Genomic DNA, 27,354 nt, shown 5'->3' with positions numbered 1-27,354 from the left:
GCACAGAAGCAGTTCTAAGCAGCATTTTCCTCTGTCTTCCTGTGTTACGTAATGCAGAACACATAAAAAGAGGAAACAACGAGGAGAAATAAAGATATCTATCCTCTTTGCAGCTCTGGTGGAGAGGTGTACAGTTCTGATGCACTCCTAGGTCTACCACTCTTGGTAAACCTGTGAATTCATTAAAATACATGTGTGGAAACACCTATGTTCCCTCCATGTATTGCCCTCACCACACAGCCTGACACAAGGCAGCGACTTTCTCTGACTTGTGTTACACTCTGGGCCATATTTATCATAGGCTTAGCACCACCCTGCTCCTCGCAACGGGATGCAGGGCAGCGCAAAACCTACAATGTGATTTATCAATCTTTGCAAGGCCACACTGCGTAGCACTGCATGCTGGTAAATCTAGTGTAACGTTCATCCCTGTTCATCACTGCTTTCAAAGCACTAGCTTGATATTTTCCACATGGAATGATAGTTTACAATCGTTCTACTGTTGTGAAAACACTAAGGGGCATATTTATTATAAGAATTGCATTGCCCTGAACCACATATGAATTATTGAAATATACATTTCATTGCAATTACTGGGAATTTTTTAACAAAGACAATTCATGTGCTTTGTATATGTTGATATCCTGATTCATCCATGAATCCAACAAGCCCGCTTTTCATATTTTGGTATTCTGATCCTTTGGAAAAGTTAGTAGGACTACCTTACTAAAAATGACAGCCAAGCCCTGCCCTCAAACCCCCTCTCCCCTGCTGCCCATGACTTGGCACTGGGGGAGTGCTGGGCACTAGCAGGGATTGGGCGCATGTTCTGACCTGTGGTCATGCCCACGCCACACATGACCGTATGCTGTGTGCGGCATTAGAATGCCTGCCAGGGAGGGGTTGGATGCCGGGCCTGGTTAAAGGCCAGGACCTGCGACAAACCCCGTGCAAGGCATAACCAAAGGCATGATCAAACAAATACCAGACAAGAGAATCTTTGTATGGCCTGACAGGCTGGGACGTTAATGTGCTTATCTCCTCTTCTGAATCTGAGGAAGATGACATCTTCTGGTGCTCCCATAAATAGTCCTAATAAATCTTTAGGAAGGATGGTGTCTGGGCTCAGGGGTAGGCGTATAAACATCAACTTGCTACTCCCAGAAGACAAAACAAGGGGGTACTTCCTAAAATAAAGTTTGTCACTGTTTTCAGCTCATGAGAACTCTTTCATGGGTGTGTGTATTTAGTATTTTGGTGTTCTTCATATGGATGTTCATGTATTTTTTGATGTTTTAATTCAATTTATCGTGTTAGGGTTATATTTAATTGAGTGTTTTAGAGTTGTTTTTACTTTGTTTAAAAGGAAACCAGTCATACAATGGCCCATGAGCATTCACACAACCCCCCATGTGCACTCTGAGGGGGCTGAGCTTCCAGTTTTCACTTTCTCAGATTAACCACAAGTGAATGCTTTGCTTTGGAAGTTGAAATTAATACAAAAAACTCAATTTAAATATAGTCACCACATGCCTTGTGTCAAAAAGATAAATAATACATGTCGAGGATATGTTATGACTCCATATTACTAATTTGGATGTATGATCCCATGAGCCTCTCCAAAGAGTCTGTGAGAGGACGGTGGGAGGGTAGGAACACCCATTAAAAAGATTTGATAGGTTAATATCACAGTCATAGCTTATTACAGGAAGTATCCACCCTCCTTTTCTCATTTGGGAACATATTTTAGGTGTAGTCACATCTACTTTGTACCCAGCATTTCATTTCAGGTTTTAGCTGAAGGAGTATTTTGTTGGAGTAAGAAGGATCGATCAATCATGTTTTCTTCTTCTAGTAAGTCAGATCAGGAGGCAGGACCTTCCACATTATCAGAGCCTCCAAAGACCAGCAAAGAATCCCTTAGTTGGGAATCTTTTTAAATTCCTCCTGGTAATAAGAAAGTCTTGGCTAAAGTGGTCACTTGCAAGCTGTGCCACAAAATGTATTCCCGGGGCACGAAAAAGCAATATTCATTTAGCAGTACAGGGGAAATGGTGACCTATGAAATCCAAGCATGCCACAAGGCAAGCTCGAGCAGAGATAAAGAGAAGTAGAGAGGCATCTTCAACATCTATTGTAGCAACACATGTTCAAGCTGGTGATCCTGTACCTCATCAGGATCAGCAAAGGGAGGCAAATTACAATCCTGCCTACCAAGAAAAGGTTGTTGTCAGAACCCCTTTCAGAGGGCAACAGGGCATGCAGGGTTACTGGACCCAACTGTGGTGACTGAGGCCATTTGCACCTGATATTCTGGGGCCGCTTCTCCTATGGATTCCACTCAACTGGGCTGAGTATCTATTGTGCACTTGACTCTCAGTGGTAGCTAAGGTCAAGCAGTCAAGGCTCTCTCAGGGCGGATGTAGATACAGGTCAGTGAAAATGGCTCATAACTCAAACTGCAAACAGTACAAACAATACATCAATGTCCAGCAAAATACTTGCTTTTCGAAGAAAAGTAGTGTTTTATTTCTAACTCTACACTTGCAAAGAAATGCAGCATTCAAATTCAACAAAGCAACCCCCTTGAAGTCTGGGGCCTAGTAGTTGTCAGGCGAATCACTGTCCAAATATCCTTCATGAAACATGTTAAGGGTGATTCCCCATTCACTGGTGGATGCATTGGGGGAATGCACACTATTAGGCTGTACTCAAGAGTTCCCTTTGATTCCTCAGTATTTTAGTCAAAAGTGTCTACGGTTCTGCAGCACCTTCAGCAACAAATCTCCTGGGGCTCAAAAGGCCTTAATTCACATTTTGGTTACTCCTGCAGCATGAAAGCATTCAACGTTACAGCGGGAGCCCTCAGCACGAGCAGTCACGAGATCCAATCCTGCTTGGAGAAGTTAGACTGCTTGTGGTACTTGCGGCACCAGCAGGTGGATGCAAGCTCACTTTCCAAAGTGGCCGCTTTCCCCAGCGATCAAACCAGCTTCCAGCTCACAGCTATGGGGCAAGTTAAGTTCTCCCTGCTGGGGAAATTTAGTTCTTCGGGTCCTGATTGGAGTCTGCGAGGACACTTCATTGTTCTTCGAATCCTTCTGGTCCACAGGGTTCTGTCAGGGCAGATCCTTTGGTGTGGCTAGTCCTGATGGCCACAGAATAACTTTAGACCTGGGCAACTGCTTGAACTCTCCGATCATTTGGTCCTGGCAGGACCCCTTGGCATATGGGATTGCAGAGGTACCTTCCGGATATAATGTAGACTCCTCAGGTGCAATCTCCTACACCACAGCAGCCCTTCCTGGCACATGGGGTTGTCATTCAGGCAATCACGAGTGCTTGTATGCTTGTCACACAACCTATTTATTGGTGGCTATCAGGCAGGTGCTGTTTTTTCAGGCTCCACGGCTAAGCGATCTTTGTTTCCCTGGGTGATGTCCCCTCATCCAGCAGGAAGACTAGCAAGCCTTTGCCCCCAGTCCTGGTCACAGCCAGGAGTCTTACTGAGCTTCCCATTCACTCAGCCCATATGACTGCTTAGCAGATTACATATTTTTGGGCGCTCAACCTCCCCTTCTTGTAGTCCATTTCCAGACACCAAATGTTATTTAGAGTCAGAGTCTTTGAAGTTTCATGTTGAGTTTCTGCTTCATTTGAAGTGGGCACTTCTCTCTTCTTTTTTTCCTCATGAAAGATGTCTCTCACAGCAGGCAAGATTCTAAAGCTGATTTCCCCACAACACCACTCATGGGCGTGATTAGAATTCACACCCGGACGTCAGCCACAATGATACCTGCAACAAACGTTTAAGACCAGACCCCACAGCCCTACTCCTTATGATTCCCTTATCATCCCCGTCTCTCTTCCTGAGATGTGTCCAGGCCCCTTCTTTGTTATCTATCACTTTAACATAGAGCAGTTTTTTTTAATGTAAAAGGAGTCTCTTATTTTTCCCTCTAGTGTGTATTCCACCCAGCTCACAGGAGCGCAGGAATACACAAATCTGTCTGGGTGGATTCCTTTCCTCCAATTGCAGTCACACTTACTTAGTGTACATTCTCAGCATGCTTACTGCCCAGCACTAATACCTCGATGCATTGTACCATTACATGTACACATGCATTCAGTATACACACTCAGCCTCCACACACTGTTCAGCACTGATGCTTTTCTATTTTTAACCAGGGTGTGTAATTTACAAACACACACACTTTCAATGTGCACACTGTATATCACTTCATCCTTCATGTATTGTACTTCACGCAAGCACACATACACACAGCACATACCCACAGTGCACACGCACTACACAGCACCATTTATTTTATGTCATGTATTCCTCACAGGCATAAATACACCAGTACAGGCACCAACCAGTCATGTACTACACAGTTATGCTCTACCCCTGTACTTTATCCGTCCCAGGTACATATACAACCAGCACAGAGTCACTATTCCTGCACTATGTAGAACTCAACATTTACCTAACGTAGGCTAACAGTGAGTTAAGCACACAGCGTAGAACTTTTAAAAAAAGGTGAGTGAACCTGTTGGCCTCACTCCAGTGACAGAGTACTACTAATCACTAGACTGTATGCTGCAACTACCATGCTTATGCTGCTCCTGGTAAAGATGGTAGCCTTCCATAGCTATGAGGGTAGTACTTTGGGTGCCCCTCTCAGTCCAACAAGACTGAGAAATCTGTAAGATGATGAGCTGCTTGCTGGGCCTCTGTGGGTGCTGTAGAATTAATTGAGTTCCTTGACTGGATAAACCTGTGCGATAAAAACATCTGTTTCACTCATAACATTAGTTCCAGCCAAGTTGAGTATCTAGTTGTTGCTATCAAAAACGATTCAGGTCAGCTAATAGTGGATTTATATATCAAACCAACAGCACGAAATACGCTGTTACATTATAACAGTTATCATCCGTCCACACAAAAGAACAGCATACCCTTTGGGGAGTTTCTGCGATTGCAGAGCCATTGTACAAATATCAAAGATTTTGATATTAAATCCGAAAACATGAAACAGATCATTCAGGCCAGAGGTTACCCAAAAATCTCATTTGTGAATCCTATAAAAGAGCCAGGTTTTACGACAGGCAGCACCCACTACATAACACTCAAACTAAAACCAACACGTCCGTGGTCTTTGTAACAAGACACTCTATGATAAATGAGAGAGTGAAACAAGCGGTATGCTCAAGTTGGAATATTCTTAACATAAATAAATCTGATGTTACACCTTCAATACCAAAACCACTCTTTGCATACCGAAGAAATAAGAACTTAAAAGATCATATAGTGAGATCTAGGATGAGACAGGCTAACACATTCATCCAGAGAAGCATTGATGGCCCGAATCCAGTGGTAGGAATCTACAAACGCAGTACTTGCAAATCTTGCTCAACAGCGATTGAATCACCAACACTACAATTTAATAATCATCAGATAGTCTCAACAACCTTAACTAACTGCAAAACCACGGATGTGGTTTACCTTTTGATCTGTCCATGTAAACTAGGGTACATAGGAGAAACCAGTAGGGCAGTTAATACACGGTTGACGGAACACAGGTCTGCAATCAGAAATTGGAAATTGACAGCACCAATTGTCCAGCATTATATTGAACATAATCACACTCCAGATGATATGCAATGGTATAACCTTGAGAAAATTAAAGGGCAAACAGGCATGACTACAGAACCGGTTAGAAAATGTAGAGAGGTCTTCTGGATATATACTTTAGGAACTGCAGTAAAAGGTTTAAATCAGGAGATACCCTGGGATCAGGCTATCAAATATAATTGCTGATTTATTTACATTGATTTACTATGGATATTTAAAATCTATATCCCATGCAGGTACATAAAATAATGTATTAGAGACATACACATGAGAATATGTCTACAGGACCAGATAAGATGATATCCTGGGACCAGGATATCGGACACAAATTGGGACACATATTAAACCATTTATTTATATGGTGCATTTGGTAATAGTTCAACAGTAGGAACTTAAAAATCAACATAAAATGCTCTGGTGGCATAGAAATGGTCTATATAAAATGACAAACTTCGTAAGAAAGTGGGTAGGACCACAGATGTGTTGGATGGAACCTGCCACTGACATGTGGACTGATGGTCCATATTGTTGTTCTACAAGTTAGTGGCAGATTTTATTAATATCAATATTTACTACCCTCTGCGCACAAAAGAAAACTTTTTAGCATTTATTTGGAATTTAATGACATTAACAAGCGTTATACAGAATTAACAATGATACACAGTAATGTGGCAGAATATCAATAAAGGTGGACAATAGCATTTCAACAGAAATGCAATGTAGAGATGAAGATTATTCAGGAATATGGTGCTGGTTTTAAACATCCATTTTAAGAATATATGCTAAAATGTGGATATAGTTATTGAGGTTTAAATGAAGATTGAAGCTAAACACTCTAAAAAGATCATGGCATGCCTGATTTACCTTTTACATTTTGTTAACTAAAATGGAATTTCTATATCAATATTAACCAGGCAAAGATGGCGCCGGTTTTGAGTACTGATTACAATAACATATGCCAAACACCTGGAAGTAATTTCTTACATTCACGCAAAGGTCGAACTTAATGTTTAAACGATACACACTAAAACCCCGGAAGTAGCCGTTTGCGCTTACATAACAGGTTAACCTCAAAGTTTAAAAGATCGCAGCAGGCACGCCCAGCCACCGGCATGTTTTCCCATTACGTTACAGAGTGAGTTAACATAAGGGGTAATCAAACACCCGGAAGTAGATGCTCACGTTTACGCAAAATTCAAACCTAATGTTTAAACAAAATATATTAAAACCCGGAAGCAGTCATTCACGCTCACGTAATAGGTCAACTTCATGTTTAAAAGATCATAGCAGGCATGCCCGGCTACCGGCGTGTTTTCCCATTAGGTCACCGAGAGAGTCAACATAATAGGTAAGCAATACATGCTATATACTAACATTGGGGGGGATGAGAGTAACTAGTTATTTAGTATACAGCAAAGATATTTAACCTTTTTATTTTTGTTCAGAAAATTCAGTCGTTTTACTTATAATAGAGAAAAAAATGGATACATTGCGTCTTTAAACTGATACACATGCCTATAAGCAATGCAAAGATAAGACGTTTAAAAATAAAAATAAACAACATTTTTGATTTTAAAACTTTTCGCTTAGAACAATATACAAACAATACAATTAACAAGGCAGAGATGGCATCCCTATATTTGTTGAATAGCGCCTCAAGTACTAGACTCGCTCGGGAAGTAGCTTCCTAAGTGGACATCAACAGTTAATCTTTACTCTTTGAGACCACCGTAAAGTGAATTTATAATTACTGATTAGCAAGTAAGTTATCTTGGTGTTGAAAAAAAGTCTGGCATAGGAAGTAAGAAATTCAAACTATGAAGGTATTAAAATAGTACGATAGATAATCGGCATGTTACAATAATTTATAACACAAACACATGCATAATTACGGTGGTAAATGCCACAATTTGCATGAAACGCGAGCGTCACAATACATTAGACTATAATAAATAGTGCGCAGAGTGAGATAGGTATATAAACATCACCATACAAAACTACATTTTGTCCCTATTTACTTATTTTCCAGCAAAAAGAAAATTACCAGAGTATTTGAATATGCGATTTCCCAATGAATCGAAGTCCAGGGACAATCAAGCTTTTGGAAAGGTATAAGTGAACCAAAAAAGGATCAGTACTAATAGCCTATTTTCTTTAATCGTAATACAGTTAATGGAATGTATGTACCAAGTTTACCAGTTTTTTCGTAAACCTTATAAACAGAGCATACTATATTAATTTTTGTAGATCTGAAGAATTATCTTCTCCCTCGAATTTGTGTTTTCTTCGCATTGAGTAGGGGAAATAACAGAGAATTAACCCACATTCAGGTAAATGATGAAAACTATAGGGGTATAGAAATATCGTCATTATCGAAAAACCATCTATATAGCAGCAACAAACAACATATATAGATGAGTAGAGTAAGATAGGGGGCATTTTGACATTTAACTTATTTTACCAATGTATGTTTATATTTTCAGTTAGAGGCTAGAGAAAAAAGGAAGAAACAACTGACCATTGGTGACAAGCAAATAGAATTTTGCTTATATTACCGCTTAAGTTCAGGAAAACAGACTCTATAAAAAGGTATGGACTGTTTAAGGAAAAATAACCCCCAGATATGTTGGATGAGATAGTGAGTTGGAGATTGTTACTTAAACTAATCTATATATTCTTATTTTCGAAATTAGAGAATATAAAAATAAAGAAGAAATAATTATATATTCATCAAAAGCGAATAGCACCCCTCACGAATTATCCAATTGGAGAGAGATGATCAATCCCTAAAATGGTAATTACCCCTTACTGAACGATATATTCTAAATAAAACAAATAAAACGATTAGAAACTCTCCTTTATTACCCCTGTATATTTCATTTTTGTTCCTCAATAGATCATGAGTGACTGTTGAAGACTACTCTAAAATCTAAGAGAAGCAGAGCCAATCTATCCAGAGTTCATACTATAAGGTACGATTAGAGGATATAAACAGGTTTTAGATAGGGATTAAATTCAAATCTGGTGAAGGTAGCAGAGCCAATTTGTATATACATTTTTTTGTCTATTTTGGCTTCTGCTATGTATCTTTTGCACATATTAGGTTTTAATAATTTATACACAAGGGTGTTTTTCTGAGCATGAATCTTTTCAATAACAAGGTGTGATATCGATGGGATACATTTGGCCTCTTGTGCATCATCAATCTTTATCCAAAACATGTTATCATGTTTAATTACATTTATCAATCAGGCATATTAACATTAGTTTGTATTATTGTTAATCTCTCTTTTCAAGAAACTGAGACGGAGTCCTGACGAAGGCGAAAGCCGAAACGCGCGTAGCTAGAACATAAAACCGCCAGTATCCTCTAATCAAGAAAAATATTGAATGTATATTGTAACCAAAGATGTTGCTATAGGAAGAAATGAAATTAATATGTTAAATTGAAATCTGCATAGATAAAATTGTGAGAGCATTAATGAATACCAAATGTATGTATATCAAAATAATCTTGTTTTTTTAAGAAAAATCGAGGTAAATAGATATTTTTCTATATAAATCAATTTATACATAAAAAAACTGATAATTACTATCAAACAAAATACAGGATTATAAAAAAATAAAATCAAATAATTCCATTTGATACAAGGTTGTATATGTATTTAAGACATGTATGTGGTTGAGTACTTCATTGTTACAGATGTGCCTGTGTTTGATTTAATCCACCTTGCCAAGGTGAATTTTTTCTAAGAACGGGGGAGCCACTACTCGCTTCATTAATCTGGCATTTTTACTAGGTAAGCGGGCCTTCACTTTGCACTGGAAGGCCTCAGCACTATCTGGTGTGAAGTACTGGCAGAGTGTGACTGTTCAGTAGGGGCTGGCAGAGGCAGTTGTGTTTCGCCGCAAGGAAGTACAGGGCTCATGAAGACGCCCATTTGCAGTGGAACGGGATGCATTGCTTACCACACTTAAGGACCCCCCTGAAGCTGATGAGAGGTCAGCTTAATCTGGTGAGTCATGCATCTACCTATCATGTGCATTTTCTAAATGACAAATAGTCACTGCTCCTAATACAAGTGAAGTGTTGGGATAAACTTCTGGAATGCATTGTCGTTGGTACCCTTATGTATATGTAGGGAAATGCTATTGTGTCTCAGTTAATATTAGCCATACATGGTTGTATTAGGGACCAAGGAACATACGCAATCAGATGAGTTACGTCATAATATAGCCCAATGGAATATTGTCATTGAGGCCCTCAGTGTGTGTTTTCAATTTGAACATCCAACGTTGTTCTTTCTCAAAAGATTGGATTTGCTATTAACTGTGTCATCCAGGTGTTCCAAAACTACCCATCGATAGTCCTGCACTGTGTTTCCTCGCAATATAGTGTGTTGGCAGCTTGTTGTTGTTCATCCACACCTCCATTTGTGTGTATGTATGGCTATTATTACCTAAGGCACCATAGGAGTTACCTACAGATACATAAGGGTGCCAACGAAAATACATTCTAGAAGATTATCCGAACACTTCACTTGTATTTGGAGCAGTGATCATTTGTCACTAAAAGAGCAGGTGATTTGCTTCTCTAAATGTGTCTAATAACATTTCCTATGGTTATACTGTATTGCACCCCCGTGAAGATGAATACTTATATTTCCCTCTATATACATAACAGCTACACTTCACTTGTATTCAGAGCAGTGATTATGGGTCACTATAAGAACAGAAGTTGTATTTCTTTAAAAAGTGTCCAATGTTTGTACTCGTGCTATATTAGCACTCTCCTGAAGATGAGTATTTGTAATTTTGCTGATCCCTAGGGCAGGGGTGGTTGTCTAAATCCACTGCAGTGTATCTTCAAGCTGAGATATTTTTTACCTAACTATACAGTATGAGTGAACCAGGAAATGGTTCCACTTGTGATCACCATTTTGTGTAGCTTTGGAGTTCCAGTGTTTCTCCCCCACTACAGTGCAGTGCAGCAAGGGCGTTCCTTGTGCACCTGCCGGCTAGTTCAAGTTTAAAAATCCAAGTTTGAGCAAACACTGTTAACATTCAGGCCCTGGTGAGTTCCTTCAGGTGATTTGGCTGGGGGACGCCTTGGAGTAGTGAGTACAGCACTGCCAATGTGGGGTACCACTAACTATTATGTCCCTAGCCGTGAGCAAGCCATAATATAATTTATTATGTTTGGCATGATAAACATAACACGTGTATTTGTAAAGCGCACGTTCACCACTACGGGTATCTTGGCGCTGAATAACAGATGTTTATTGATTTATTTCTATTTTTCAGATTGTGACTACAGGCTCTCCTAGCCATCAGAGGACCCATGAAGCATATGTTTTGCTTTATATGTGTATGTAATGCCTTGTGCATTTACATGTGAAGTGCGCTTTATGTTGTTTGTCACAGAGATGGCTATTTTACTAGATGTGTCCACTGCAACTATTACTGGATCATAATTCCAATGAGCTGTCACATGTCAGTCAGTACAGCATGTGTTTTCCAACTGTGTTCAGCCACATGGTGGCATTCTTAATGCTTCTATTATATGTTACAGGTTGCTATGCAGTTATACCAAGTAAGAGCTGTAAACCATTTACTACTAGCATGCAGTGTGTGTTTGTGCAGTCACATTTTGTCAGTACGCTTATGGGAGTGAGTTTCCTTGGTCCTGATGAAAAACCAAGGGGATTGGCTTGAAACATGTAGACCACAAAAAAGGTAGGCACATAATCACCTACACTTTCTTATTACTTCCTGTAGTATGTCAAGATCATGACATACTCTTTTAATCTCTCAGTTTTCTATTGGTTGATAGGTTAAGAGTGTTAGCTGTGTCATCTGTGATGTCACAGAACTCACAGAACTCTATGTGGAAAGTTCATATGTAAACTGGTTCAGAGATCGTTTGTCCCAGCTTCTGGATGGATGGGATCCTTTTCTATGGATTAAACTTACTACTATTTACCTGCCTGTTTCCTGCTATCTTTCTTAAGAGAGGATTTCACACTGGCGTAGTCGGCAGAGCGCATCCATGAGGGATCCTAACACGGACAAGTCTTTGTGAATTTTAAAGCTGGGCATATCTTTGCTGCAACGGAGGAGCGGATGCATGCATTCTCATATTTTATCAGGAAAGACTGGGAGCTTCGCCGCATTTCAATGGATGTACGTGGATGATCGTTCCGGGCTCGTCTGTATTCTGGTAATCTTTTGTGTTTTCAATTAACGTTATCTACGTTTTACCATGGAGCATTGAAAACCCCTCTCTTAGAGCTGTCTCTATTAATGTTATCTACGTTTTACCGTGGAGCTTTGAAAACCCCTCTCATAGAGCTGTCTCTACGAAATGCCTAGCTTGATTTGTGACTTTGTTTTTTTTTAAACGTACACGTTGGATGAGACACTCTGCACTCGACGTCTTGTTTGAATTTTAACGTCTTGGAACTTTACCTGTTTGTGTTCCGGGAGTGGCTTCACAGGAACTGGATCTCGAGGAAGCTGTTCTGTGCTTCTGTCATCTCTGGAACTATTCTGATTGCGAGGAATCTGTTCGGCGCTTCCGTCATCTCGCTGGAACTCTTCTTATTGCGAGGAATCTCTTCTGTGCTTCCGTCATCTCGCGAGAACCTGGGGCTTTCACCGTCGTCATCACGTCTGCACGCTCCAGACTCGATATCCATCTCAGTGATAGAGCGTCAGGTTCCTAAGCAACGCAACAAACGAGTCGTCATTGCTTTGCGTGTGCATTGCGTATCTAGGCAACGGGAAAGCACACACCGATACACGGATTTCAGCTTACAGGTTCTGCTGTTCTTATTTTGCTGGCGTTTTCTCTGGAAAAATTAGGAGACTTGTAAACGCGTGAAATACTTTATTTAAAATGAAGTAACTTGTTCCTTCCTTTTGATGTACTAATAACTGCTGGATTATTCAATCACTTTTCTGTGATTCTGCGTGCAGCTGCCTTCTTCTCGCTGATACGCACAGCATTTATTATTTTTGACATTTAACATGATTTATTGTTTGTAAGGTTTAACCTTATTATCTTTCTCTATATTCAGGTAAAACATTAGTGCTGTGAGAATGCAAAATGTTACCGCTGCCCCTTTCTTTTTGTCCGAACCTGGCAGCCCTCAAATAAAATGGAAAAAGTGGAAGGTGGTATTTGAGAGGTATGCTAGGGTGTGCGGTCCTTCACTAAGCGCTGAGAGAAGATCTGCTCTTTTGCTACACTGTTTAGGATCTGAGGGGCAAGATGTGTTTGACCATCTTCCTGAGTTAACTCAGGAGGAGGCAAATGGTCTTAATGATTATGAAATTTGTATAAAAAAATTGGACAAACACTATTTACCGAAGGTGAGCACTATCTTGGAGAGGTATACATTTGCGAAGAGAATGCAGGCTGAGGAAGAAACAGTAGAAAGTTACATTACTGTTTTAAGAAAATTAGCATCTTCATGCAAATTTGAGGGATTAACCGATGAACGCATTCGTGATCAATTCATGTTTGGATGTAATATGGAGAAAGTTAGAGAAGAGTTATGGTTACGCGATGAACCTACCTTGGATGAGGTTCTCGTGGTTGCAAAAAGGATTGAACACTCTATAAAGTGTGTTGCTGTGATAAAGAAGGATTTTAATAATGACTGTAAGGTTCAAGAGGTGAAAGGAGATAGCAAAGTAACTCATAAAAGTAGTGATAAGGCACAAAAGGAATCCATGTCTGTTAAGAATAAAATGCAGGAGAAATGGAGTAATAGCAAGTGTTTCAGGTGTGGAAAAGTGGGACATTTGGCTAATTATCCTAAGTGTCCTGCCTTAGGGTTATTATGTCCTAAATGCAAAAAGAAAGGTCATTTCGCTTCTATGTGCAATAGTAAGGGTACACCGAAAGTTAAAGAAGTAGAGGTACACGATTACAGTTACAATCAATATGATCCCGAAGACTATGAGTGTGGTCAAATTGTAGTACAGGTGGTAACTGGTGAAAAGAAGAAAAACTCGCCATTTGATGAGATTTTGGTAGAAGGACCAAGTACTAGAGTTCTATTTGATTCAGGGGCTAAGATCACCATAGTCTCAAGTGAATTCTTTATGAACATGTTGAAAGGCAAAGTTAAGCTTCTTAAGCCTGACATACGACCATTGGCTTATGGGGGAGAGCCTGTCAAGTTGCATGGGTATTTCATGGGCCTTATTGAATATAAAGGGAGGTTAATTTCGTGAAAAGTTTATGTATCTAAAAAGGGTGATAGTATCATCAGTTGGTTTCACCAAGGTGATCTGGGGGTCTTTCTTGACCCCAATGGAGATCCTCCTATCCAATTCAAGAGTGACATTAATTCCATTGAGAAGGTAGTGGGGGATAACTTTGTGGAGGATCTCAGGAGAGATTATTCTAGGGTGTTTGAAAAGAAATTAGGATGTCTCAAAGGCTACAAGCACAAGATTGTACTTAAGAAGGACGCTACTCCTGTATGTTGTAAAGTAAGAAATGTTCCGATTTCGGTAAAGGATGACATGCAGAAGGAAATTGTAAAACTGAAAGAGGGAGGCATTATAGAGGAGGTTGAAGGGACTGAATGGTTGGCTCCGGTGGTGGCAGCTCGCAAGCCCAATGGGTACCTGAGGCTTTGCATTGACTTAAGACAATTAAATAAGTCTGTGGTGATTGATAAGTATCCCCTTCCAAATATAAATGAGTTGTTGTCTCTTTTGGGCGGTGCCAAAGTCTTCAGTTCAATTGATTTGACTTCGGCATATCACCAAATAGAGTTGGAGGAGTCATGTAGGGATTACACCTCTTTTATAACACCTTTTGGTACGTTTAGATTCAAACGTATGCCCTTTGGGCTAGTATCGGCCTCTTCAGTTTTTCAAAGGGTAATGGAAAAGATTTTGCATGGCTTGCCTGGTACGCATGTTTATCAAGATGATATCTTGGTTTTCGGGCAAGACAATTGCCAACATGATGTACGCTTGAGGTCGGTCTTGGGAAGGCTTTCAGACTTCAATTTAACAATCAAAGCTGAAAAGTGTAAGTTCAGAACGAACTCGATTGACTATCTAGGGCACAATATAACCTGTGATGGTGTAAAACCCAAAGTTGAATTGATTAATACAATTCAGGAAATGAGTTCGCCGTCGAACAAGAGTGAACTAATGAAGTTTTTAGGACTTGTGGAGTATTACGCAAAGTTTGTGAAGAATTTTGCAAATGGTACAGTGAATATGAGACATCTGTTAAAGAAGGGTGTTGACTTTACTTGGTCTGAAAGTTGTGAGCAGGAATTTAAGGATATTAAAGATAAACTTAAGGCGGCTCCTTCACTTGCTAGCTTTAATCCTGAGATTAAGCCTATACTTATTACTGATGCTAGTGAAAAAGGACTGGGGGCTGTTCTACAACAGCAAGGTGTAGAAGGCATGCAGACAATAATGTGTTTATCACGCAGCCTCAAGGATCCTGAAACTAGATATTCTGTTGTGGAACGGGAGTCTCTCGCGGTTTATTGGGCAATTAAGAAATTGAAAAAGTTCCTTTGGGGAGTTAATTTTGAGGTGAGGACAGATCACAAGCCTTTGGTGGAGATATTTACAAAAAAGGGTCTGGATTCAATTTCTAGCAGGATTACCAAATGGATAATAGGGTTACAGGAGTACAATTTTGCAATCAAGTACATACCAGGAGTTGAAAACAATGTGGCGGATGTTCTGTCACGGCTCACTCCCATATCTATTTCCTCAGATGAGGATTGTGAGGATTCTGATGAACTTGTATGTGCCATTGAGCAAAAGATCATTTGTGAGAAGAGGTGGTGTGATGAAATGGCCTTAGATTCCGGGTTAAAGGAAATTATTGATCTTGTAAAGAAAGGTTGGAACAGTAACAAGCAAGGATCGGTTGACTCAAAAAGGTTTTGGGGTGTGCGTAATGAATTGTCGATAGAGAATGACCTCTTATTTCGGGGCACAAGACTAGTTCCTCCTGTGAGTCTCAGGAAGGAACTCATTGATCTGGTGCACTCCTCTCATGCAGGTATTACAAAATGCAAGGAACGGCTGAGAATGTCTTATTGGTGGCCAGGGATGGACATTGAAGTGGAACGTGTAATTCGTGATTGTATTCCATGTACGTTAAGTGATAAATCCAAAAACACACGTGTCCAGCCTATGGTCTTAAGGAGACGTCCTGCTAATCCTTGGCAGGACATTGCTTTAGACATTTTAGGTCCAATTCATTCAAGTGGGTCTCAAACTTTTTTGTTAGTGGTAATTGATATGTTTTCAAGGTGGCCTGAGGTGTTCTTTCTTTCAACCATTGATTCATCTCACATTATTAATTGTTTGAGGAATTTATTCTCTAAAGAGGGGATACCTGAATCTATATTGACAGACAATGGAGTGCAATTAGTTTCAGAAGAGATGAAGAGTTTTCTGACATCTAAAGGCATAACACATAAAACATGCTCTCTTTATCATCCAGAGGCAAATGGGATGGTGGAGAGATTTAATAGGGTGATTAAAGAAACAATTGCACTAGCTAAATCTTCGTCTTTAAATTGGAGAGATGAGGTGATCAAAAAAATTGAAGAGTATAGGCTAACTCCTCATTCCACCACCGGTAAAACACCTTTTCTGTTATTTAGAGGAAGAATCCCTAACACCAGTGTAGAACCTACTTGGGTTAATAGGTATGAGTTGGGGAAAGGTAAAGAAAGAAAGTGTGACAATGAGTTGGTAAAAAGGCGTGATGAAGAAAAAGGTAAATTAAGGAAGTCTTACTTTGATAAAAAAAAACTGTTAAAACAACTAATGTTGTGGTGGGTGATTTGATAATGATCAAACGTCCTGGTTTGGTGGGGAATTCGGTTTCCAAGTTTATGAAACCCATGAAGGTGATTAAGGTATTTAGGAATGCTGTTAAAACTCAGGATCACAGAATCTGGAATTTAAACAGAGTAGTAGTAGTAAAGGGTAGAGTGGAATGTTGTCGTAGTGAAGGTGATGGTAATGCACATCTGAAATCAACTATAGGTGCTAGGAATCGTGTTTCATCTAGGTGTTGTAAGAAACCATCTTATTTATCAGACTATGTTTAATAAGTTTATCCTGTTGTTTGGCATGCATGGATATGTTTTGCATTGTCAAGTGTTTCAATTGTAATTTAATTTTGTGTAACGAAGGGAGGTGTGTAGTATGTCAAGATCATGACATACTCTTTTAATCTCTCAGTTTTCTATTGGTTGATAGGTTAAGAGTGTTAGCTGTGTCATCTGTGATGTCACAGAACTCACAGAACTCTATGTGGAAAGTTCATATGTAAACTGGTTCAGAGATCGTTTGTCCCAGCTTCTGGATGGATGGGATCCTTTTCTATGGATTAAACTTACTACTATTTACCTGCCTGTTTCCTGCTATCTTTCTTAAGAGAGGATTTCACACTTCCCTTTTTGTAAGAGGAGATATATTGAAAGTATTGACTTACCTACCAGGCATGTATTTTTAACCTTCTATGTAAAAAGACCCCTCCCCTTCTTATTTTTCCAGCATTTGTGAATACCACCAAGTGCTTCACCGTATTTTGCAGGTCGCAACATGCCTTGTTCTGCAACAGTACTAGAAGAACGCAATAATGGAACTTTGCCACCAGGGGGAACCATAGTGGGTGAGGGTTATACAAGAAAACCGAGTGTTTTCTCAATTTACCTTGTGGAGGGTTAACGTACACAATACATGGACGGGTTCTCTTATTTTTTGTAGATCAATGAGTCTTTAGCCCCTTCAATACGTGTTGAGGCAGTAATCGAACTCCAATTTGCAAAACCTATGCAGTATGTTAATGACACTAAATTACATTTTAAAGCAGAGAGAGCCAACATTGGTTTTGGAGAAGATTCAGAAATGTTCTACAATCAGTGACCAAACAGTTAATCATTCAAAAATATAACCCTTATTGTTAAACATGTCAGCGGAAGTTCTTCTGCCTTTAATTTTACGAACAAGCTATAGTAAGGACAGATTAGTGAGGTATTTGTTGATCTTTATTTCTGAATGGTATGATTATGTTTAATATTTAAACTACCTACCTCTTCTGCTGAAAAAAAACGATTGGCTTTTTAAAAATATGGCAAAAACCTTTCTCTTCCTTTAGTTTGCAGAGCTGCATTCTTAAGAAGGTCAATTTAACCTTTATTTATGATTTTCTTAATGTCTATTGTAAACGACAATCTACATTGTTTCTCACATTGAACAAATGCTTCTTTTCTCTTCTTTTCTCGATAACCAGTCGCAGGCGGTTCGTCTGGACACTTTCTCTGCTAGGAGGACCATCTTGACCTGCGGTGTACCTCAGGGGTCCTCTCTTTCCCCTCTTTTATTCAATCTGTACATGTACCCTCTGATCCACTCCCTCCGTAGTTTTGAGGTCACCTGCTTTAACTATGCGGATGACCTCCAATGAGTCTTTAAAAATGACTCTTCTCCTACTTCTGTGGCAAGTTTTCAGGCTACCTTATGTTTTATTAGTGACTGGATAAACGCCAGCCAACTCAAACTCAACCCTGATAAGACCGAGTTGGTCCTGAGTGGCCCCTCCAACCCGTGGAATAACAACTTTTGGCCTCCAACATTAGGTAACCCCCCTCTACCTACTGAATCCGTGAAAAGCCTCGGCGTGATAATCAGTAATGATCTGACTATGAAATCCCAAATCAGCGCTGTGACATCCTCCTGCTTTTTCCATCTACGCAGAATCCGCAAGATTTCGAGATTTCTAACCACCGAGGCTCTCACTGTGGTTCTCATGGCTTTAGTCATCTCGCGTATTGACTACGCCAATTCACTATATGCTGGTATCCCAGCGTACCAACGCCATCGTCTCCAAATGGTTCAGAATCAGGCCGCCCGTCTCATTTTTCAGCAACCACGCAATCAACATGTTCGTCCCCTGTTGAAAAGCCTCCATTGGCTCCCAGTGGCCAAGCGCTGTATTTTCAAATTGGGCTGCACCATTTTCAAAGCCCTAGCTGGTCTCGGCCCGGCTTTTATCTCCTCTTTGGTTCTTCGTTACACTCCTCCCCGTGTTCTTCGCTCTTCCCACTCTAACTTTCTTGTCGTTCCTCCTTACAAGCGGAAAAAACACGGTGGTCTAAGCTTCTCATTTCTTGCTCCCCAGATATGGAATTCCCTCCCTCTGGAGCTCAGACTTGAAACTTCTCTTCCTCGCTTCAGAACTCTTCTCAAAACCCTCCTTTTCACTCAGGCCTACTCATAACATCTGGTCCAGTACACTGTTGCTCCTTTTCCTATAGCGCCATGAAACCGTTGGGTGTACGTGCGCTTTAGAAATTTTTTTAACATAACATAACAATGCTTCATAAGTTTATATGGAATGATAAGAGAGTTTGCCTGAGGTAGCTAAACTAGAAATTAATGAGGAACCTGCAGGTTTTGGCATTCCAAATCTCAGGCTTTATTATTTAGTCTCATTTGCCAATGTAATATGTAGGCTACATAGAAATTGCAAATTTTGTTAGTATAATAATTTCATTATACAGAAAACGTAAGAGCAAGTCAGATATCAAGCTATCATCATTTTTAAAAACACCACTGTGGCTAAAAAGTGAGATTTAAAGCTTTTAAAGTTTTGTTGACAGCAAAAAAGGATTTTCGCTCACTTTAACATTCATGAGACAATAGTTGCACAATACAGAAAACAGAAGCTTAAGTCAGATATCCAGCTACCATCGTTTTTTAAACAGACAGTGGTGACCCCCTTGCGAAAACAGGCCAGTTTGTGATCAATAATTTTGATGCCTCCACAATGCTTTTTGGGACCTTCACTGGCACGGACACTAGGTTTTATTGGGAGACCTTGGGTAATGCTGGGTGCTAGGAAATTTGTGCCGGCACAGTGATCCCACAGCTTTCCCACAAAGAAATGTGACTAATTAGATTTTTGTAGCTAAATTTGAGGTTTGAAGAGGGGATTCTGGGTAGAAAAACATTGGGGGACCCACATAAGCCACACTGCCTTGGACTCCCCAGCAAGTCTAGTTTTCAGAACTGTCTGAATTTGATAGGTTTAGTCAGATGGCCGCCAAGCCCAGGACGTAAAACGCGGGTGCCACCCTATCTATCACAAAACAACTTATTTTTGCAAACGGGGCTACTCCATTTTGGTCCTAGGCTCAACAGCCCTCACCCCTCCTTTATAAAAAAAATCCCTGGTGTCTAGTAAGCTTTCTGCCCCCCCACCAGGGCGTCCCTTCCTAATAGCGAGTCATACTTATACGTATGATTGTTTAGCAACCTGTTAGACTTGTCATCTTTCGGTGTATTTCCCCTGTGTTTTGCTTTCTCACCTCTTCTTACATGTTAGTCACTCCTAAGGGACTCTCAAGGTAATCCTGTGGGCAATGTACAGTGTAAGTGAAAGTTGGGACATGCCCTGATGTGTGTGGCATGTCCTGATAGTAAAATATTGCCAATTTAGTTTTTCGCTATTTCAAGGCTACCTATTTCCACAGGATAGAATGGGAAGTTTGCTTAAAACATATTTTAAGCATAACTACCCCTGGGAACAAGGTAGGAAAATAAGGTTTAGTAAGGCTAAACTCAGAATGTTAAAATGCATCTTTTAGTGAGGGTGATTTTGACATTCTGTGTTTGAAAATACTACTTCTAGAAAGTAGATATTTTCATGCTTAGCCATCCAGTGTGCCTGTGCTAGGATGTGGATTGATTGACTGGCTTTGGACTGACAGGGGCTGGAGATGTGCAGTGGCACCATAGTGTCTGTATGAGTCAGGGCTGGGCTGCATTTAGAGTAGGAGAGGAGATTTCCTTTCACCTGAATGGGCCTGGTCTGCCTTCCACAATGCTGTCTCCACCTCCTGCCAGGAAGCTGGGCCAGAGAGGACAAAACTGGTTTGGACTAAGCAAAGACACTCTCTGCCTGAGAGAACAAGGGGATTTTGAGTAGAAATATTGGGGCCTCGACCCCAACATTTTAGAACTCACTGGAATCGAGGAACCTGCCAAGAAGAAGAGCTGGAAGAGCTGCCAGGAGAAGTACTGCCCCTGTACTTTGTTGTTGCTTTGTTGGGTTGGCCTGCAGTTGCTGCTTCTGCCTTAGGCAGTGAAAGGACTGGACTGAACTTTACTTTACTTGTGCTGAGTATCTCCAAGGGCTTGAAGTAGAGCTTGCCTGTTCTGAGGTCTCAGGGACTGCAAAGACTTCACCAACCTCTGGGTACCGCCTCTGGAACCTCTGTTTCAATTGTCACAAAGAGAAACGCAATCAACTCCACCACGAATCCGTCGCTGGCTCTCTGTCCTGATGGCATTGCAGAAGGAACCGTCCGCATCTTGCACCGCAACCCTGATCTCACCAACAACGACGCGCAATGCCACCACCATCGAGCCGCTGCTTGCACCATGACCTGCGGGCACCATAGTCTGCACTGCCTCGCTTCACTTTGCCATCCTGGTCTTACCGACGCCGTCGCTGTTCCTGACTTCAACACCTGTGACCCCCTCGTCCCACACAGCGGTCAGGGCAGACCAACACCAGCTCCCGCTAACCGGCTCTGTCGCTTCCACCTCAACCTGCCAGCACAGCATCGAGCAACGCCTCACCCTGCACCGTAAGCCTTGGTCTCACTGACTCCCTCTGGATGATCATCACCGAGCCGCTGCCTGCACCGCATCGAGAGGGCACTGCACCCTGCAACGCTTCCATTTTGCAATGCAACCGCAACGGTTGCCACCACCGGCTTGCACCAACATGTCAACCGCAACAAGAAAGGTACTGTTACCGAGTCTGTCCATGCTTTCGCTGGCCCGTAATGACAAAGTTGGCTGGGACGGTTAGACTCTGTTGTTTTCAGCATTGAGGTAGCCCCAGACGGAGCTACCAACTCTTACAAACTGTGTTGTTGAGGCATTTCTGCAATTTTAAGGATATCTTGCAAAGTATATATTTCTAAAGTGCAGTAGGTTGGATTTTTGTTGTTTTGGTCTTCGTTTGGATATATAAAAATATTGGATAACTGGAGTGGTGTCCTCTAGTAGTGTTTTCACTGTATTACTAGTTTTGTGCAAATGCTTTACACACTGCTTCTGAGATAAGCCTGACTACCAAGGGGGTGAGCAGGGGTTTCTTTAGTAGTGTAACTCCCTTACCCTGACTAGGAGGAAGGGTCCCTAATTGGACAAAGGTGCAAACCCTTGCCAACTAGAGACCCCCATTTCTAACACAAACACAATTGTGGTCACAAAACACTCACATTTTACCACCCATTTCAAAAAGAATGAAAGCCATTCACACACGGGAATGGGTTCCCCAGGGAAACCCCTTCCCCTTGGTGACTGGCAGAGAAAATATATTCTAAGAGCAGGCAGTGGTCCCACGTACCACTGCCTACACTCAAAAAATGAAACAGAAACATTTCATTCTTCTTTTTAAATGCATCCCATTTTCCATTACGGAAAACGGGCTGCATTAAAAAACTGCTTTATTTAAAAAACAGTCAGAGACATGGTCGTCTACAGGCCATCATTCCTGTGAGTGCTGACTATTCCCAATGGGGCCGCAAACTGTGACCTGCCTCATGAATATTAATAAGGCAAGCCATTTGCGACCCCATTGGGAATCACAAACAGTGTCTGAGACACTGTTGCCCATTCCATTTTGCGAGTTGCAAAATGACACAAATTGCGACTCTCAAAATGGAAGGGTCATACATCTGGCTCTATCCCTTTTGTGTTTGGTGGAGAGGGGCATTGGCATGCCCATTTTGGGCAGCCCCCACTCCTACAGAGTAAAGAAAAATAATCCCAGGTGCCTGGTGTAAGGAGTGAATATGCTCCTAAATATTTGGGAGGAGCAAAGGCCATTGTCCAAGGGGCTGCTCTCCCCTCCCTGGAGGCTAGTGGTGGATCTCAGCTTCGGGGGCGTTCTTTTGCGGTGATCTCCAAGCAGTGGTCCACTAGGGGAGGGTACCATTGGAAAGAGTAAATTCTCCCCTTCCTAATGATACCTCTTCTGTGTGTTTCAGTGCTCCGGGGAGTGACACAGCCCTGTAAGCTTTGAAGCAGTGAAAATGAAATGAGCCTACCTTCTCATTTCACTTTCACTTTCAATGTAATGACATCAGCGCGCCATGCGCGCCGATCGTCAATACACTGAAAAGTAAAATGCCTTCTCCCAAAGCTGAAAAATGAAAAAGGAAATCCCTCTGCTGTAAACTGCAGAGGGACTTCCTGGTCATGAGCAGAGGATAGAACAGTTGCGTCCTCAGCACATGACCACTGTGGCTGAGGACCAAACTGTTCCGTGCACAGCATGAACTGGTTAAATATCACCAACTACTCAGAATAGCCAGCCAAAGTTTATTTTCAGGTGAATTATATGGAATAGTTCATTGGTGTAAATATTGGCGGAGGGGAGATATGATAAATAGAGTGGAGATGTATTTTTTAAAAATGGGACAAAGCGGCTGGTGCTAAGTTTTCTAGAATATTTATTTATAGCTCCATACGTGGTCCTAATTTTAGACATTTTGAATTGTGTGCAAAATAGATTATATATCATTCACCTGAAACGCTTAAGAACTTTAACCCCACAATTTGTTCCTATTGTAGGAAATGTTGGAATGAACTATTGGGGAGAGGATATAGCCTAACGTCTGGGGCGGTCGACCTCAAATCGGGAGAACTGGGTTTGAGTCTTGGCAACGATGCTCAACATCCTGTGATTCAGGACAAATCACTTAATCTCCCCGTGCCTAACAAAAATGAATGTGTCCTTATGTGACACAACTGGTGCTCATGGAAAGCACTCTGATGCCCGATACTTTTGGGTCAAGTTTGCGCTGTATAACACTCTGGGAAAAAAAACTGCAGGTGGTTCACTACATATGGTTGAGGCTGTCCAAAGTTGGAAAGCTTTTTGCAAAAAAAAATTTTTTTCAGCTTTCATTTTATTAGGGGTATTATTTTAAATCATGTTGCTTTGTTCTGGGATTCATTTTAAAGGATTTAATTGATCTAAAGGAAAAATTAAATGTTATTGTAATGGTTGTTGCTAGATGACTTAGGGCCATCTTTATCAGTGAGTTACATCGCTCTTGCACCACGCAAAGGGGCATAAGAGTGACGCAACTCATAAATTAGATTTATAAAGCCACATAAGGCTCCCTTGAGTGGCCATATGTGGCTTGATAGATCAAGAGTAACGGCGTGCAAATCGCTGCATTGCATTACTCTGCCCCAGGGAGACATTCCATGGGTGGTGCATGGGTGTTCCCAAGCAACGCCCTTGGACTTTGGAGCATTCCCACTTCAACCATTACTTGTAGACCTGTAAATGCATCAAAATACTATGCATCTCCAGGGGAGCCGTAAAACTGAGAAATCTCTATTTTTCTCCTCTTTTTTCTTCTTTCTATATGTACTGAATTGTGCAGCGCACATAGAAAGAGGAACATGCCTCAGGGGATTGTTTCTGTACGGGAAGGTGCCCTTTCCTTCACAAAAGCAATCCTGTTTATAACACAGGGCGCCCATGTAAAATGGTGCAAAGCTGCCTGCATTGGTGCTAGGCTGCACATTGTGCGCCAGGACTGGGAAATTTAAAAAAATGTGGCGTTTTATGTAAAATAATGCACATTCCTAGCCTTTTCCTATCAAGCAGCGCAGCAAGGTGGCTTGCTGTGCAGCGTGACATTTTGATAGATATGCCCCTTAGGGGCCGATTCCGATACAGGTCAGAAGGGCACCAAACGCGATCCGGCCGGATAAACTAGGAGCCATACGCGTGTTTTCCGGCCGACTCGTACAGCTGTACGAGCGAGCCAGTATGTTGCGAGCTACATGAAATTCACCGACCGAGTCGTTTCTGGGTCCGAACCGCTCTGTACGTCTCGGTCGTAAGCTGACCGTGGCGTGCAATGGATGTGGTTCACGACCAAGCCAATACGATGCACGCGTCGGATAACCTGTGCGAGCCGGAGTGTCCGGCTCGCAAAAGCTCCCGGAGTCGGACTTTGGGGGTCCACGTCAGACCCCCCGACACCCACAGCCGTACGACTCACTCACAGGGGGAGACCTATGGGTCTCCCCAACACAGGCATGTATGGTGCGGATTGCACCGACGCGTACCCACTGTAGGGGGCGCACTTGTTCAAGACGTGCCCATTCAGTCAATGGGAGCGCATGTACGTGTCGTACAACTGGCTCGCATTGACTTCTATGGTAGTCCGACCGAACCGAGTCCGACAGCATACGTGCGCATAGTACTCGCACGGTCGGACTGTAGAGGTCTGGCTCGGTCGGAAAACACTCCGGATCCGACTCGGTCGGAGTGCTTTCCGACCCGGATCGGAATCGACCCCTTAGTATGCAACTCAGGTAATCGGAACACTCTTCATCTTTTCAGAACAGAATGGACTCAATGTTGAAACGGAACGAAATGGAATTTCTGTAGAACATGGCAATATTTACCTGATCAATTAAATGATAATTTGCAATTATTGAGACAGGTTTATTTTGTTTTCCTTACAAATAGGTGTACTGTAAGTGTTTTCGTTTAATAATTAGTGCAAAGCATATGCTTCACGTAATTGTCTTCTTCACCCAGTTGAAAAAAAACTCAGAAAGAGAGAAGGGCTCTGCTCCTCTGGAATCCGACAGTTGTCAATAACACAGTTGGTCCCTCAATACGAGTTCAGCATGATCGCATGGATTAATTACTGCAGCTGATAAACATTGACATTGAGGTGCTCAGTATTTCTTGTGTGTGATAATTATTACAAGGTTTTGACGACTGACGTGGATTTTGGGCCTATCGCTCAAAAATCTCCAAGTTAGCTTAGTTACCAGTCATTTTTCCCCATGATAAATATCACCAGGTGGGACCTGCTATAATGTATTCTGGGGATGTTTTTTAAATAGAAAACATAGAAATTTTGAAATGTCAGATTTTATCGGCCCACTAATAATGAGGGCCTAGGTACTTAAAGACACAACCTCCTGGACTTCCAACAATACTTGATTGAGACACCTTCCTGCATACAACAATCCATGGATGTGTTTTCCTCTTTCAGTGTGGGCTTCAAAATGCAACACACACAGAAAGGAGAAAAAACAATGAGAAGTAAAAATATTTCTCCTGGTTATGCCTGTCCTGGAGAGGCGTCCAGTTTTGATGCATTCCCAGGTTTACAGATCCTTGTAAATGTGGGAATGCATCACAACCCATGGATGCCACGTGACAACACCCACTGCAATGCCCATGGAACACCCCCTGAAGCAGTGTAAGGCAACGCAGCGACTTGGCCATGGAAAGCTACGCAAAGTGGCTTTGTGTGGCTTCGTAGATATGGGTCTGGACTCAACTCTAACATAGCGTCATAAAAACTGATGCCCCTGCGGCGCAGGGGCTTGTAAATAAGCCTGTTAGTACATCTGGGCCCGGGTTTCTAATTTTGGAACTTCACCTTGGAAATGGATTGACTCAAGCTCCTCCTTTTAAATTGTGCGTTGTCGCTTTTCTGAGACCTAGCACTCAGAGGGCCCAATATCAGAAAAAGGCAAGCCACAGCCGATGTACTCAATGGTGTTTGCTTATGCATTAGTTTATCATTCGCGCTCCTTGTATTCGCGCCACCACCACCTCTTAACAAGCCACATTCATTGTTCTGAGATCACACACAGCTGTGAATGCCAAGCAAGGTCACTCCGGCTACCTGTGGCTTCTCGGGCTGCCCGGCAGTGCATTTTACGAAAGATACTGCAACATGCGGATTAGCTGAACACAGGCTAAAAGTCGGAATCCAGATTATTTTTTTTTAAACAATACGCACACTTAAACTGAAAGTTTTACACGGTTAACCGTCGTGGGATTCCAGCAGTTTTCTCTTAAGTAAGCATTTTTAGAGAGATATTACTTACAAAACTTCACAAGAAGGAACTTGTGTTCTTGTAAGGCTCTGTCGAAGTTGTGCCTGTTGAGGACCAAGACCCCTCCTTCTTCCAGTAGCTTGTCAGCCGGCCCCTCGTTCGCTTTCACTTCACTCGAGTCCAGTTCTTGATCTCCACCTGATTTTTCTTGTATTTCGCCCTCTGGGACTTGTGCCTGGGACTGGGAGACCGTGAGTAAAGCCAGATTCAAAACGAGCAGGAAGAAGCAGCGCATGGTGAGGGAAGTGCGTGTTGTGTTAGCAGAGCCGCTGGGAGAGGAATTCAACTGGAGCCTGCTGGGAGCAGAAAGGAGGGAGGTAGACTGAGGGCCACAGATAAAGCCCGGTCAATGTGGCGCTTGGTGCTCCGGGGCTCGTGTTACTTTCCTATTGGTCTCTGAGGTAGAGAACAGTACCTGAAGGAAGTGACAAGCATTTTCCGATGATGCTGCCTACGCCCTAAATTTGTGCTCTTGAACAGCAGATATGCTTGACATAGTGGGGTCTCCTCGTTTTCTTGTGCTAAATAGAAACGACCTGCAATGTGGAGGTGATCACAATTTTTGTTTGTTTGTTAATTGAACACTTAAGTGAAAGGCGGCCATCCTTCTCCTTATCTGTTGACTTTTCTGACGGTTCAGATGTCACATACCTTTTCGGATAGATCTGGAATACACATTCCCACTTCTACTGAGTTCTGTCATAAGCTGTTGCAGGAACTAGAGTAAACTTTCC

General features: G+C 41.7%; 1 protein-coding gene across 1 annotated transcript in view; it reads right to left on the bottom strand.

The window, feature by feature from the left end:
• The window catches only part of PDIA2 (protein disulfide isomerase family A member 2), a 709,180-nt gene extending 682,242 nt beyond the window's left edge, over positions 1 to 26,938 (bottom strand). The window contains exon 1 of the mRNA XM_085632194.1: positions 26,612 to 26,938. Within this exon, the coding sequence (XP_085488320.1) occupies positions 26,612 to 26,855 (244 nt within the window). The 5' untranslated portion in view covers positions 26,856 to 26,938. The remainder of the gene's footprint in view (positions 1 to 26,611) is intronic.
• Between the last annotated feature and the right edge of the window lie 416 nt (positions 26,939 to 27,354).

The sequence above is a fragment of the Triturus cristatus genome, chromosome 10 (genome assembly GCF_964204655.1).
Source record: "Triturus cristatus chromosome 10, aTriCri1.1, whole genome shotgun sequence".
In the NCBI taxonomy this organism is placed as follows: domain Eukaryota; kingdom Metazoa; phylum Chordata; class Amphibia; order Caudata; family Salamandridae; genus Triturus; species Triturus cristatus.
The sequence above is the reverse complement of the archived record's forward strand: the minus strand, read 5'-3'. Positions and strand labels throughout refer to the sequence as shown.